Source organism: Podarcis bocagei (assembly GCF_964188305.1).
Source record: "Podarcis bocagei genome assembly, chromosome: 14".
In the NCBI taxonomy this organism is placed as follows: Eukaryota; Metazoa; Chordata; class Lepidosauria; order Squamata; family Lacertidae; genus Podarcis; species Podarcis bocagei.
Window position 1 is genome coordinate 7,669,488 of NC_138139.1, and position 16,294 is coordinate 7,685,781.

The window sequence follows — 16,294 nt, forward strand, 5'->3', positions numbered from 1 at the left end:
TGTACAATGCAACAGGGCCCATTAATTACATCATAGGAGCCTACACAACACAAGACAAAACAAAACATTGTTGCTGTATGTAGGTTTTATTTTGTCCCCCCCCCCTTATAATTTGGAAATGCACATCCAGTTTTTTTCTCCTTTAAATTTTGGGGGGCCCCAAGTGTGTGGGGCCCTAAGATATAGCTTGTTTAGCTTACAGCTAAATCCGGCACTGCGCCAGGACAGCCGTGCCGTCGGCCCCGTCTCGCAGCGAGCCAACAGCGCGGGGGCCCCGACGGGCAGGGAGCGCGCCGGGCGCGGGTCCGCCCCGCCGTCCCTGAGTGACAGCCCCATGTGCGGACCACTATAAATAGCGGGTTCGGCGGCCGGCCGCGCGTGATTGACGGCTGCCGCGCTGCGCGGCGTCGAAGCGGACTGGGAGCCGCCCGGGACCCCGCGCGCCCTGCCGCCGCCGCCACCAGCTCCCCACTTTTCCCGGCCGGGAGAGACCGAGCGTCGCTCTTCGCTGCGGGGCAGATGGGCTCCAGGCGGAGGCCCCTGGGCCGCTCCTACTCGGGCAACGGGCCTTACTCGGCGTACAGCCCCGGCCAGGGCAGCGACGGCGAGGACAACGGGCCCCTGGTGGAGCATCGGCCCGAGCGGCGCAGCTATTTCCTGAGCGTGCGCCCCGAGAACAGGTACGCGCCGTCGGGGCGCGGGGGAGAAATCGGTGCCCTGGAGGGAGATGTGGGGGCGCTGTTGGCATCCAGGCCCGGAGGTGGGGTGGGGGGATCAGGGTAGGGGAAACGTCGAGGCGCCCTAAGCGTTTGTGGTTACGTCGGGGGGCATCCTCCCGGCGAGGCGGCACGAAACAGATGGGCACCAAGCGCTTTTCTTTCGTGTTGGGAAGCGAATCGATGCTCGGGAGAGAGAGACTGCGGATGGTCAGAGGAAGGGCTGGTCGAAAGGAGGGAGAAGGAACCTGTGGAACTCATTGCCACCAGATGTAGGGAGGGGACCGCTCGCTTAGAGGGCTTGGAAAGGAGGAGAGGTGGACCGGCATGGAGCCTCGACGTCCAGTGGCAGCCTATCTCATAGGATCAGGCGACCTGGGGCATGAAATCGGGGCGGGCAGTTTCCCATGCGTCTGGTTTGTGGTTCCTGGGGGGGGGGGGGATGAACCTTTGGTTCTCTGGATGCTGGACTCCAACTCCCATCAGCCCCAGTCAGCCTGGCCCGTGGACCCAGGGATAATGGGAGAGGTGTTCCAGCACCCTTCCCCAGCCCTGGGCTACAGATGGACCTGATCCAGCAGGGCTCTTCTTACCTTATGTACTTTATTAAAGTGCCAGAGGTATTTAAATTGTGCAGATTTCAGCGTTGGGCCTTGCTTCCCTCCCCTCTCCGCATTGGAAGTATAAATGAAGGAAAGTGTGCCTTGGAGAATGTGCAAAATGCACTTTTCTCTCTCTCTCGTGAGCAACCACAAGTAAACAACACACTCACAAATCTACAGTTTTGTGGACAGTTGATAGTTTTGTGAGGCTATGAACCTCCTCCTCGAGGCCGACAAAGGGATAAAGCAGATTATTTTCCCAGGGCTTTTGGGTGCCCTGGTGAACTTGGCCAATGGACCAGGAGGAGGGAGGAAGCAATTTCCTAGAGGTCTGTTTCGTTCCCTGCTGCTAACAAAGGACCTAGTGGATCAGCGGGCGTGATGCGCCAGGCATTCTCGCTGGCCTTGAGGGATACCCAGGAGAAGATGAGGAAGAGGAGAATCGCCTGGGAGGACAGAGAGCAACCAGGCAAGCCAAGGCTTGCAGAGGCGACTTCTGCCTGGGCATTCGGAATTGGCTCTGCACCAGCTGCCAAATGGCTATTATTAAGCTGCGGACCAATAATGGAAGCTCTATGTATACAAGTGAAAGGGCTGATTTAGAGAACTCTCTCTTCCCCTCTCTTTATTTTTATTTATTAGGATTTTCAGTTTCATGCATTTCAATAATTTTACAATCATTTCAATATTTCAAAACTCGACTTCTTTACCCCTCTTTCTGCAGTTCCTTAAATTTGTTTTTTATATTTTCTGAATATCCAAATTAACTTAATTTACTCATTTAGTCATTCACTTTAAATATATAATCTTTTAAACCGCAGGTTAATATAATAATACAGTTTATTTGTAAATATTCCATAAACCATTTTCATTCTTTTATAAAAAGTTTGTCATATTGATTTCTTATTTTTCCGGTAAGTTTCACCATTTCTTGTATTTCTTTCATTTCTTTCATTTATAACCATTCTTCTTTCGCTGGGACTTCTTCTTCTTTCCATTTTTGGGCAAGTAACATTCCTGCCACTATAGTTGCATACATGAATAAATTTCTATACACTTTGAGTAGTTCTGTCCCTATAATTCCCAAGAGGAAAGCTTCTGGTTTGTTTTTTTTACAAACTTTATTTTAAACATCTTTTTCAATTCATTATATATTATTTCCCAGTAAGGTATAATGTTACTACAAGACCACCACATATGATAAAAAGAACCTCCTTTCTCTTTATATTTCCAGCACTTATTTGATTTGGATTTATAAATTTTTGCCAATTTACTCGGTGTTAGGGACCATCAATATATCATTTTCATATCAATTTCTCTTAGACCGTAGCCTGCTGTAAATTTTATATCCATATTCCACAATTGTTCTCATGGTTCCATATCTATATTATGACCAATATCTATTGCCCAGTGAGTATCATTGAGGATTTTACTTGCACATCTTTTGTTTCCCATTCCAATAATATCTTACATTTTAGACATCACTTTTCCATTCCATTCCAACAGATCTTGCTCCAGTTGTGATATTTGTTCCCCAAACCCTCATATCCTATCTTTCTTAAATACTTTGTTCAAATGATGATATTGTATCGTCCCCTCTTTTAAAGCAAGAATTGTGTACTACTTAATCAGCGAAATAAATCTCAAAGCGGTTTTAAATAGTATGAAATATTCATTTAAAAGATAGCAATTAAAAACAGACTTTAAAAACCATCGACACAACAAAATGATCAAACTCAAGTTTTAAAAGCACATATGCATAATAGAACTAAATGGCTGGGTTTAGGCTTACCAAAACAAAAAATGTATTTAGCAGGCATTGAAAAGCAGTACAGTGAAGGTGTAGACAGGGATTTCCAGAGAAATCCAGTGCCACACTAAAAGATTGCTTTCTTGTGAGTGTGGAACATGTGGCACTTTGCAGTTCATGCTTGCATAAGAAGTCTTAGCTTAGCCATCCTCCCTTGTAGTGAGTCAACCTAATGAGTGAGCCAGTGAGTCATCCTTGTGGACTGTTAGCAACTTTTGAGATCACCGCAGTGGTTTTTCAACTTCGGAGAACTCAGAAATCAATGCCAGCCTGCAGCCCTGATTTCTCCTCGTTGCTGACCATTTTTCTTATGTGAGCAACTATTGACATTTCGGAGAGTTTCTGGACTGACAATGGCATGCAGTCTTGGGAACGGTGTGCTGGGTTTCCTAGTTCTTGGATCATTTGCTGAAAGAGTTGTTTTAAGACTGCAATCCTATACCAACTTACGTTGGAATAAGCCACATTGACTTTTGAGTAGACGTATATAAGATTTGCCCTGTGAGGCTGTGCTCAGGACAGCAAGACTACAAACTGAGCACGTCTGAGCAGGGAGGATGATTAGATCTGCGAGTCCTGCTCTGCCTGGAGGGCCATCACCTGAGTCAATGGACATTTGGATTACAAAAATCCTGGGCAGCTTTGGCGTTTGGTCACTGAAATATACTCTGAGTCGAGTGTGGATTTCATGCTCTTTATTCAGCTCCTAGTAGTGAGGAATGCAAGTTCCCCCAAAATGTCTGCTTATCCATTATTTACACAATGGGCGCCACGTGATTGGCTAATTCCGGGATTCTCCTGTAGGCCAATCAGGTTGCGGATTAACTTCCACCTGGAGTTGCATTGGGTGGCGCCTGTGGATCAATCAGACTGCTGCATTCTGGATCCTATTGTTCTAGGACCAATCAGACTGCTGCATTCTGGATCCTATTGTTCTAGGACCAATCAGACTGCTGCATTCTGGATCCTATTGTTCTAGGACCAATCAGACTGCTGCATTCTGAATCCTATTGTTCTAGGACTAATCAGACTGCTGCATTTTGGATCCTATTCAACTCAGTACATAACAGTGACTAATCAGGTGACTGCAGCTGGTGAGTCCAACCTGGAACTCTCCACATATTGTTGAACTACGACTCCCATCAGCCCGGGCAGCAGGGATGAAGTCTGGACTTTTGGCAGCAGCCTCACCTTGCAGGACAGCGATGTGGGGGGGGGGGGAAACAATGTGGATGTTCCGCCCCAGGAGACTAATGGAACTGAATATGTTCCCAAATGCTCTGCTGGATTTCCCAATGGATTGAGCGGGTGATCCTGTTACAGCCCTGGTCTTGCTGTGGGAGCGTGAGGCGTGGAGGGCTGTTGACATGATCTCTCATGGGGCTCCTCTCTGGTGCTGCAGAGTTTGCTGTTTTCCTTGGTTTACTGAGGAAAGCTGTGGGCGGTGCAGCAGGCTGGCAGGCGACTGGAACGCAGGGGGTGAAAAACAAATTCAAGCTTCAACGAAAAGAGACGGGCGCACCAGGCTGGGCAAGCTTGGCAGTGTAGGCAAGGATCTTTTTCCGCTGCATCCAGAGGGGCTTTCTGACCCTCAAGAAAATGTGCCTAGGATTGCAGTTCGCGTGGCAGCGCAGGAGCAAAGTTTGCTGCCGGTTAAGCCAGCTGTCTCACGCAGCAGCGCAGAAGCACAAGACGTGCATCTTTTGTTTTACATGCAGCCGCTGGGAGAGATCATCAGGAGGTTTGGGCTGGGTGTTCATCAGTATGCGGATGATACCCAGCTCTACCTCTCTTTTAAATCAGAACCAGTGAAGGCAGTGAAGGTCCTGTGTGAGTGTCTGGAGGCGGTTGGAGGATGGATGGCGGCTAACAGATTGAGGTTGAATCCTGACAAGACAGAAGTACTGTTTTTGGGGGACAGGAGGCGGGCAGGTGTGGAGGATTCCCTGGTCCTGAATGGGGTAACTGTGCCCCTGAAGGACCAGGTGCGCAGCCTGGGAGTCATTTTGGACTCACAGCTGTCCATGGAGGCACAGGTCAAATCTGTGTCCAGGGCAGCTGTTTACCAGCTCCATCTGGTACGTAGGCTGAGACCCTATCTGCCTGCGGACTGCCTCGCCAGAGTGGTGCATGCTCTGGTTATCTCCCGCTTGGACTACTGCAATGCACTCTACGTGGGGCTACCTTTGAAGGTGACTCGGAAACTACAACTAATCCAGAATGCGGCAGCTAGACTGGTGACTGGGGGCGGCCGCCGAGACCATATAACACCGGTCTTGAAAGACCTACATTGGCTCCCAGTACGTTTCCGAGCACAATTCAAAGTGTTGGTGCTGACCTTTAAAGCCGTAAACGGCCTCGGTCCAGTATACCTGAAGGAGCGTCTCCACCCCCATCGTTCTGCCCGGACACTGAGGTCCAGCGCCGAGGGCCTTCTGGCGGTTCCCTCATTGCGAGAAGCAAAGCTACAGGGAACCAGGCAGAGGGCCTTTTCGGTAGTGGCGCCCGCCCTGTGGAACGCCCTTCCAGCAGATGTCAAAGCGATAAACAACTACCTGACATTCAGAAGACATCTTAAGGCAGCCCTGTTCAGGGAAGTTTTTAACGTGTGATATTTTATTGTATTTTTGGTTTTTATGGAAGCCGCCCAGAGTGGCTGGGGAGGCCCAGCCAGATGGGCGGGGTATAAATAAATTATTATTATTATTATTATTATTATTATTATTATTATTATTATTATTGTCGCCGTGCTGCCATGCGCTGCACCACAGAGCCAGCCAGCCAGGTGGAGATGTCAGTCGCCAACCTGCCATCCACAGATCTCCATGTGGTCGCAGTTGGAGCCTTGCCGGTCGCAAAGCGTGCCTGGTGTCCAGGGAATTTCGAACCCTGTAGGTCACACCTCTGCCTACCAAGCGGCAGAGAAGGTGGCAAAGAATTATTTTGCCACCTCCGTTGCATCCTCAAAGAGCCGTCCAGCAGAGCTGCTTCAGGTGGTCTGGAGGCTGGTGGTACCAGCAATGGTGGGCGGGCCTCTGGATCACTCAGCAGCATGAGAAGTTGAATTTGCGTGGTGCTCTGAGGATAAAGGTGCCCAGCTCCATTGTTCCTCTCATTGCACTTTCAACTGAGGTGTTCAGTACAGTGCCTTTCCACACCCTTGGGGTCCATATTGGTCTATGTTGTGGAAACAACTCTTGCAATGATGCGACCGGCATCTTGCTCTCTTGACGCCTGCCCATCGTTCGCTGTAAGAGCCAGTTGGCAGTGACAGTGGTTCACCAGATGGGCTGAGGGTGTGATACAAAGGCTCTTAACAACTTAGGTCTAGGTGCATCCCTCCTTGATCACTGGGTTGTTTCAGGGATTCAGGGCTCCTCATCTCCCGTGGGTGGCTTGGATGCAAGGCTCACATTCACAAGGAGACGTGTGCTCAGTATTGTGGGTCCAGTTTTGTGGATCTTCTTTCCAATTGAGGTTAGACCAGTCTCGTTCCTGTTGAATGTCCAGCGCCAACTGAAAACTTAAAAAAGCCAAAAATAAATCCAGCAGTCTTTAAAATTGGATTTTATAGCTTTAACTCATGTTTGGTCGTCTTGTAATTGGTTTGTTTGCACAGCATTTAGAGACGACAGTGATGAAATGGTAAAGGAATTGTTTGAATATAAATAAATGAATGAATGATGGGAGTTGTAGTCCAACAACACCTGGAAGACACCTGGTTGGGGAATGCGGGTTTAGTCACAGAGGTGATTTGACTTTAAAATGTATGATAGCTGTATCTACTTGATGTAGATTCAGATTTTTTTTTAAGGAGCCTTTCCCCCCAAGCGATGTTGTGTGACATAGACTAGCTCAAGTTGCAAGACAAACTTGTAGATTCCAAACATGGACTGCCACACATTCTCTAGAATCTGTCGATTCACTCCAAGGTCTAAGATGTCTATAGATAAAGAGCTGCTTCACATATTACGGCATTCTTCCCTAAAGGCACCCCCAGTATAACAAATGATTTTTCAGGACTCTTGTTGACCGTCATCAGTAGCAATCAAGGGTGATGTAGCGAAGGCCTGAATTCAAATCCCCATCTCCCCATACAGCTCATTGTGCGGTCTTGGGCCAGTTATAATACCCCAGCCTAACTTACACTGCTGGGTTGTTGACGGTGCGTATGCTGCTGAGAGCTAATTGAATGAAGGGCAGGATAGCGATGCAATAAATGTTCCTACATGAAACATGTTGGGAATTTTACTGCATAGGAAGTTCTTGGGGAAATGGTAACCTTTAGCGAGCCAGCTGACTTTTGCAGCAGCGCAGAAGCACAAGATGCTCATCTTTTAATGCACATCTTTTGTTGTGGTGCTGCCACTGCACCCAGCACCGCAACGCCAGCTAGCCAGTTGCCAACCTGGCATCCAGCGATCTCTCCATGGTGGCCAATGGAGCCTGTGCCAGTCACAAAACACGCCTGGCGCCTGGGGAATTTTGAACACTGGTCTCTTCAAACTCTGATTCTGTACCTCTGTGCTAACATCTGAAAGGCCACAGGCTCCCTACTTCTGGTATAGATGCTAATGAACTAGACGGTCCCACTTGCTGTAAGGCAACTTCCTCCGTTCATTTTTTTAAAAAAAGATATTTATTGAGGAAAAAAATTTAAATATGAGAAAAAATGAAAAATAAACATACAAAATAATAAGCAGTTAAAAACACACATTAATTTTCAATAACATAACTTCCATACCCTTAGTTCCTCCAACCTCCTCATACTTCCCTTCTTTGTATTCCAGTTCAGCTTGTTAGCTCAGCAAATCCTTACCATAATTTTTTTACCCATTTATAATCCTTTTTTTCATATCTCTTAAAGCATTACAGCTGGAAACCGCTTAATTTCTATCCAACATCTTTCTTACATTCATTAATTTTACAATATTTCTTTAAGTAGTCTTTAAATTTCTTCCAGTCTTCTTTCACCGACTCTTCTCCCTGGTCTCGAATTCTGCCGGTCATCTCAGCCAATTCCATGTAGTCAATCACCGTCATCTGCCATTCTTCCAGAGTGGGTAGATCTTGTGTCTTCCAATACTTGGCGATTAGTATTCTTGCTGCTGTTGTGGCGTACATAAAAAAAGTTCTGTCTTTCTTTTGCACCAATTGGCCGACTATGCCCAGGAGAAAGGCCTCTGGTTTCTTCAGGAGCAACTTACTCCGTTCAAGTTACCAGGACTAGGAAGGACCATTCTCTGGAGGACATAGAGGCCACCTGTCAGTCTGTTTGGCTTAGATGGACCAGTCTTCTGATTCATTAGAAGCCATGCTATCGCCTTTTTCTTTCTTGTAAATATGCGAAAACATGCACTGGGCATGCCTCAGCCGGTTGTACCCCTCAATCACATGCTTCCCAGATGGTCTGCATGCTTCAAAGATATTTAGGATTCAAATCCTGCTCTTCAAACTTGACAGAGAAGAGTCAACACATTGTGAAAGCACAACTCTCTCTTTTCTCCAGTGCCTTTGCAGCTATGTGAATGCTCATGTTGCTGGCCACAGCAATTGTATAAATAATAATATGAATGATAAAATTGTTGTTGTTATTACAGTGGTACCGCGGGTTACAAACTTAATTCGTTCTGGAGGTCCGTTCTTAACCAAAAACCATTCTTAACCTGAGGTGTGCTTTCACTAATGGGGCTTCCTGCCACCGCCGCACCGCCGGCACACGATTTCTCTTCTCATCCTGGGGCAAAGTTCTTAACTCGAGGTACTACTTCTGGGTTAGCAGAGTCTGTAACCCGAAGTGTTTGTAACCCGAGGTACCTCTGTATTATAATTAATTCACTACTACCCAAAAAATGGGACGTGGGTGGCGCTGTGGGTTAAACCACAGTGCCGCTTGGGCTTGCCGAAAGGTCGGTGGTTCGAATCCCCGCAATGGGGTGAGCTCCTGTTGTTCGGTCCCAGCTCCTGCCAACCTAGCAGTTCAAAAGCACACAGCAACAAGTAGATAAATAGGTACCACTCCGGTGGGAAGGTAAACAGTGTTTCTGTGCGCTGCTCTGGTTTCGCCAGAAGCAGCCCGGAAAAACTGTCCGCGGAAGCGGACAAATGCAGGCTCCTTTGGCCTGTAAAGCGAGATGAGCGCTGCAACCCCAGAGTTGTTTGCGACTGGACTTAATTGTCAGGGGTCCCTTGACCTTTACTACCCAAGAACATTTATGGGCATCCCCTTTGAGCTTCTCTCAGGCTGAGGATTACTTTTTGGTGTGGAAGAGAAATATCTGTAATGGAGATGAGCATTTTGGCTTTTTTAAAAAGACATTTGCATTGCAAAGAGATTGACCCAGACCCACTTTAATAATAATAATTTATTATTTATACCCTGCCCATCTGGCTGGGTTTTCCCAGCCACTCTGGGTGGCTTCCAACAAAACACTAAAATACAATAACCTATTAAACATTAAAAGCTTCCCTGAACAGGGTTGCCTTCAGATGTCTTCTAAAAGTTTGGTAGTTATTCTCTTTGACATCTGGTGGGAGGGCGTTCCACAGGTTGGGTGCCACTACCCAGAAGGCCCTCTGCCTGGTTCCCTGTAACTTGGCTTCTTGCAGCGAGGGAACCACCAGAAGGCCCTCGGCGCTGGACCTCAGTGTCCGGGCAGAACGATGGAGGTGGAGGCGCTCCTTCAGGTATACTGGACCGAGGCCGTTTAGAGAGAGCCAGTGTGGTGTAGTGGTTAAGAGCGATAGACTCGTAATCTGGGGAACTGGGTTCGCGTCTCCGCTCCTCCACATGCAGCTGCTGGGTGACCTTGGGCCAGTCACACTTCTCTGAAGTCTCTCAGCCCCACTCACCTCACAGAGTGTTTGTTGTGGGGGGGGGGAGGGAGAGGAGAATGTTAGCCGCTTTGAGACTCGTTCGGGTAGTGATAAAGCGGGATATCAAAGCCAAGCTCTTCTCCTTCTTCTTCTTCTTTTAGGGCTTTAAAGGTCAACACCAACACTTTGAATTATGCTCGGAAACGTACTGGGAGCCAGAGTAGGTCTTTAAGCTTTGCCCTGTGCAGTGGTGATGCTCCAGGGTTGTTGTGTAGAATGTCTCTTGCATCAGCCCCCTGGCTCTCAGCCCCCTGCGAGGCTGTCCTTCGAGTCACTCTCTCTGGCTCCTCCACTTGTACTTTCCATGTTGGGAACTGGGAATGTCGTGGCTTGTCCACCAAGTGGTCCTGTTTCAAAGGACTAAAGGGACAGGCTTGTTTCCCCAAAGCCCTAGCTAGCTGAAATAGCGTGAATTGTGTCATGGGGCCGAATGAGACATGATGTTGGACATGACATTTGGCGTTGTGATGTTCCACCAGTGCTTGCAATGATCTAATTCAGTTTAACCAATTTGATGAATTAATTCGAAAATCTCAAAATTACGATATACCTGAAATGAGTTCCTATAATTCCCAGGTGAACTGAACATGAATTAAGTTCCATTTGCTGTGGCACTTTGGGTGATATTTAATCCAATCCAATTTTAATTTTAATTGAATACTAGATAGATGCACAGTTGGCAGATAGGGATTTCATCACACTTTGCTGTGTATGATTGTGGCCATTGCAATTACAATTTTTAGCTGTCTGAAAAGTGGCTCTGCTGTTTTGGCTTGAATATCATAATGGTTGGGGACATGAAACAGAACAGTTGTCCACAATATTTACCCGTGTGCATACTGTTATGCTTTCTTAGTCTTCTTAAGTATATTTTTCATTTTAGCAGAGCAGCTGGTACATTTCTGAAGGCCGAAAAAAATCCATGGAGGACCACATAACAGAACTGTGAATTGAACTGAAATGGAACTCGTTCCTTTTTGAACTTGACCTGGAAAAAAATGCTTTTAAAAATAAACTTTCCAAGCACTGAGTTCCATTTTCCTTTGGGGAGGGGGGCGAGCTGGGTTGGGACTGTGGTTTGGGAGAGCAGGGCTTTAACCCTTTGGGCCCAATACGGGCCTGAGCAGAAAACCCCCCTCCCATATTTGCAATGGGGGGGGAGCTCCTATCGACACCGGCGGGGGCTTTACTCCCAGCCTATCCCCCCCCCCGCTCCGATTTCAGTTGAAATCTCAGTGGGGAAAGGCTTACAAACCCCCTCCTCCACGCCACAGCCCTGATCAAGCTTAGTGCCTGCTCCCTGTGCCAGCTCTTGGTTGAAGAAAAATGAAATATGCAACGCCAGACCACATGGCAAATGTCATGTCTACTTTGGCCTTTCGAAATAGGGACAGTCACGCTGCAACAGTCACGCTGCAACAGTGGGCGATTCAAAGCAGGGAAGGGATGGTCAGAGCAGAGGGGCTGAACTCCCCTGCTCACTGGTTTTGCTCCTGCAACCACTTCTTCCCAGCTGCATGTTCCTTTGAGCCAGGTTTACACTGGGTCTCTGAGCCCAGACAGGGAAAACACAGCTGGAGTGTTGGAGGTTGGCGATAGGTATGCATTTATTGACAGCTGGGATGGGGAATTTGTACCCTCCAGATGTGGTTGGGCTTCCAGCCCTTGCCCTTGCCTGGTCAATGGGGAGAGTTAAGTCCCCAGCCCATGGTCACACTCTGACCTTCTTGGCAGAAGGGGGATTTCGACCCTGAGTTTCCTCAGTCCTAGTCCATGACACCACACTGGCTCTTAATAGAGGACAGTGACTAGAAGCATTTTTGACCCATCTTCTTCAGATTTGTGTCAGACTTTCTGGTAGAGGTGACCAGATGATGATGATGATTTTATTTTCAATTTTATTCATTTCAATAATTTTACAATCATTTCAATATTTCAAAACCCGACTTCCTTCCCCCTCTTTCTGCACTTCCTTAAATTTATTTTTAATATTTTCTGCATATCCAAGATAACTTAATTTGTTCATTTATTCATCTACTTTAAATATATACTCCTATAAAACTGCCGTTTATTACAATAATCCTGTCAATGTTCTTATATGTTTAAAGTTTGTAAGTATTCCATAAACCATTTCCATTCTTTTATAAAAAGTTTGTTGTCTTGATTTCTTATTTTTCTGGTAAGTTTAGCCATTTCTGCATATTCCATAAGTTTTTATATCCATTCTTCTTTCGCTGGGACTTCTTCTTCTTTTCATTTTGGGGCAGGTAACATTCTTGCCGCTGTAGTCACATACATAAATATTTCTAAATAGTTTGGGTAATTCTGTCCCTATAATTCCCAAAAGGAAGGCTTCTGGTTTTCCCCCCACAAACTTTATTTTAAACATCTTTTCCAATTCATTGTATATCATTTCCCAGTAAGCTTTAACCTTACTACAAGACCACCACATATGATTTAAAAAAAATTATTTCTCTTTACATTTCCAACATTTATTTAATTTGTACAATTTTGCCAATTTACTCGGTATTAGGTACCATCGATACATCATTTTCAAATAATTTTCTCTTAGACTGTAACATGCTGTAAATGTTATATCCATATTCCACAATTGTTCCCATGCTTTCATATCTATATTATGACCAATATCTATTGCCCAGTGTATCACTGAGGATTTTACTTGCTCATCCTATAGAGCTGACAGTCTGGAGGCAGGCTGGGACCGGTCAAATAAGTAGCTAAGGTAAGGTGGGATGGTCATTTGAGAGCAGCTCAGTAGCTCAGAGATGGGGAACATGTGATACCCCCTTCCTAGATGTGAGAATCCAACTGCCATCACCCTGGACTATTGGCCATGAAGGCTAGAACTGGTGTGAGTTGATGATCACCAACAATCTGGAGGCCAACAGGTTCCCTGGTCTCTTCTGCACCTGAACAACGAACGACGCTAACTGAAGAAGCAGGTCAACACTGGAAACTTTATATCACCAAATGAAACCCAATTAGCCCCTTGTGTCACCTGATTCCTTCAACCCACGCTGTGTCCCATGTGCCATGGTGGCACTTCTCCAGGGGATGGACTTCTGGAACCACCTTAATAAATGAGCTAATAACGAGGGCTCTATTGCAAGGAGACGTTATTGTCTGGAATGGCTCGCAAGCAGGGCTGTTAGGGAGGTGAACAGCTGACTAAGAAAGAACGGGGCTATTTATATATAGCTGCTTTCTGGAATGCTTTCGTGCTCCAGCTGAGCTACTACCAGATCCTGCTCAAACAGGTCTCTGGTTTCCCCGAGAGGTATGTCGACACCTTGGGGTCAAGTTGTGCAGAGGTCACCCAGCCCGGCCGGTGTGCAGTCCCTGGTGGCTGTCTCCTGGGTGAATCCAGCACCATTTACTCTCCTGCAGTGCCGAGGAAATGGGGCCTGGAACCCAGTCCCATCCACATCCTTCACAGTGGAGAAGGTGGGCTGCCAATCCGCTGCCCCAAATCTCGTTCTGACAACTGTGCCAGCCCTCGCTGCCTTGTGCCCCCACAACCATGCGATGCCTGCCTAACACTTCCCAGTGGCATTTTGGGGATATACAGAACTGCCCTTGCCTTTCTCCCCTGCTGTTAACGACCCTTTTCATTCATAGCCTTTGGTTGCAATTTACAGCGTCGTGTGTTTATACTGGCAGGCGGTGGTAGGCAGCTGAATTTTATTAATAGTCTCTTGACTTGTGTTGCGAGGACTCATTTAATACATCCCAATAACTGTTGTTTTGAGCTCCCTTTTATGCTTTCTTATTATTACTCTTAAATTCTAATTATTTTGTTTGCTGTCTCTGCTTAGCTTATCAACCAGCCGGTTATCTCCCTCCAGCTTTGGAAGGTAAATGATATTGTATTAGTCTTGTCTGACTGCACACTTCCGGGGTCAAGAAGACTTTCTGTGCAACTCACCCACTGAGTTCAGGGGTACTAACCGCACTGACAATGCTGCCTCGATCCTGCATGCTTATGCTTGCTTGTACTGAAGAAACTCCGTAAAGATGTGTGGAATACACAACAGGATAGTTTTAAAGAAGGAGGATGCTGTCCCCGCACTCTGGGATGCTTTGGTTCAAGTCAGCTCCCTCGAACCTGGTGCCTTCTCACTGGAGGTGGGCCCCTTAGCACTGCCCCACCAACCACAGTCTGCCCTCAGCCAGCCCCCACCTGCCTGTCTTCTTTCTTACAGCCAACCAGGCGGTGGCTGTGCCTACTGTTGGTCTCCCTCCCTTCCACCCTACCGGTCCAAATGGGCACCACCCAACATTATTCCAGATGTTTGGAACTATGAGACGCAGCAGCGCTGCTGGCAGTCATTGTCCGCAACATTTAGAGGGAACCAGGTTGGGAGAGGCTGGCTTTAATAAGTTGTGTTTGCTATGTGAAATGGCTTGACAAAGGTTATGGAAGGCTACCTGGCTTTTCCAGATTTGTCACCAGTCGCTGAGGAGCAGGCACCAAATCTCCTGAATATGGCTATTGGCAATGCTTCTGTGTTGGACGAGGGGCCTGCTAGAATAGCAGAGAGTTTGATTTTACAGGGAAGGGAGAAACGTCTCCTTTGTGAATAAAATGACCCATCTTCTTCAGATTGTTTCCTGTCCCAACAAGAGCAGGAGAGACGAGTAAATTCCAAGCTAGATGAGATGTACATTAGTCTGAGGACTGCTTCTCTTTTACAAAGCACCTTGAGGAAGGGGCAATTTGGAGTGGGGAGGGGATTCTGAACCCTTTTCCTGCCAGACCTCTTTCCTCCTGAAACTCTCTCTACTGTGGGGTTCCTGAAAGATAAAAATGAGCTTGGAGACATGCAACAAGGTTGGGGAGTGTGTAGAGACAGAGATCCATGGCGGAAAAGGGCTGGAAGGAAAAGTATTAAGCCAGGCACAGGCAAACGTGGCCCTCCAGATGTTTTGGGACTACAACTCCCATCATCCCTAGGTAACAGGACCAGTGGTCAGGGATGATGGGAGTTGTAGTCCCAAAACATCTGGAGGGCCGAGTTTGCCTATGCCTTTCTAGAAAAATAGGAAGCTGTCCTCCAACAGAGTAAAATATCTGTTCATCTAACTTAGTGACCTGCACTACAACTGGCAGCAGTTCTTACAGGGTCTCGGGTGGAGGTTGTGCCCCTTTTCTGCCATCTGACCCCTTTACTCAGATATGCTAGGGATTGACCCCGGGATCTTCTGCATGCAAGCATGTGCTCTGCCACCAAGCTGTGGGCCGTCTCCTAAAATGGCTTTATAAGGGAGAAGCAGCTCTCTGACGGCGTATATCAAAATTTGGCTCTTATGCTGTGTTAAAGACAGGGAGGTTTCATGATTTAAGGAAAACTTCAGCAGTCCACACACTTCCTGATCCGCCAAGGTTTGCACTGGACGTGTTTGTGTGTGTGTGTGTCTTTGCACAAAATCCTGAACCTTATTAAGGTAATAGACATTTTTGCACCATGGAGCTGGATCGAAGCCATTCCTTGTTGTCCATCCTGCCTACCGTGGTAAATTTGCACCATCCTATCCATGCACCAATTTACCTAGACTTTCTGCTGATTTTCTTTAAACACAAGGTGAGCCTGATCGCAACCCCCCCCCCCCGCAAAACTCCCTTGCTTCCTCCCACCATTCCATCCAGCAAACTGATTGGACTCTGTATATAAACGCACAAGAGCAGTCATGCAATTCAGCAAAGCTTAAGGCTGCAATTTGCAATGGAAATGTCCTGGGGAAATGGCCTGGGCTGGAACCAAGGAAGGAAGTGGGGATGGGAAACACATGCACACAAAACAGTGATGAAGTGTGTGGTGTGGCTGCACCCCAAGAGCATTCTCCATTGGTCTCCGTAGTTTTGCACATACCAAATTGCATGGGAATCTGATACTGGATGAAGAATGTGGATCCCTGAGAAGCGTGTGTGGCTTATCTTTTCCTCCTCAAAGCAAATATTTAGCCCTCAAGCTTGTTGTGGGGGCTTGAAAAATATTTTGAATTCTTGGCCACCGGCATCAGATTTCTAGGGGGCTTGGATTTTTTTCTTTCTTTCCAGCTTTTCTGGCTTAGCTGTTTGTGACCTGCATTCTCAACAATCAGTCTCTCTTTCCAGGAAACTCCGGGAATCACAGCTCTGCAAAGGGTCTCCCAAGAACTCTCAACACCCTTAACAAACCACAGTCCCAAAGATTCTTTGGGGGAAGCTGTGACGGTTTAAAGTGCTATAATACTGCTTTAAGTGTATGGTGCAGGTGGTGCAATAGATG

General features: G+C 46.9%; 1 protein-coding gene across 2 annotated transcripts in view; it reads left to right on the forward strand.

Moving 5' to 3' along the window:
- Positions 1-454: 454 nt before the first annotated feature.
- Positions 455-16,294, forward strand: part of ALPK3 (alpha kinase 3) — a 74,795-nt gene continuing 58,955 nt past the window's right edge. The window contains exons 1-2 of one of the 2 annotated variants that reach the window (XM_081169175.1): positions 455-680; positions 13,841-13,879. In XM_081169175.1, coding sequence (XP_081025301.1) covers positions 520-680; positions 13,841-13,879 — 200 coding nt within the window. In that variant the 5' untranslated portion in view covers positions 455-519. The remainder of the gene's footprint in view (positions 681-13,840; positions 13,880-16,294) is intronic. The other variant, XM_081169176.1, reaches the window with a different exon arrangement.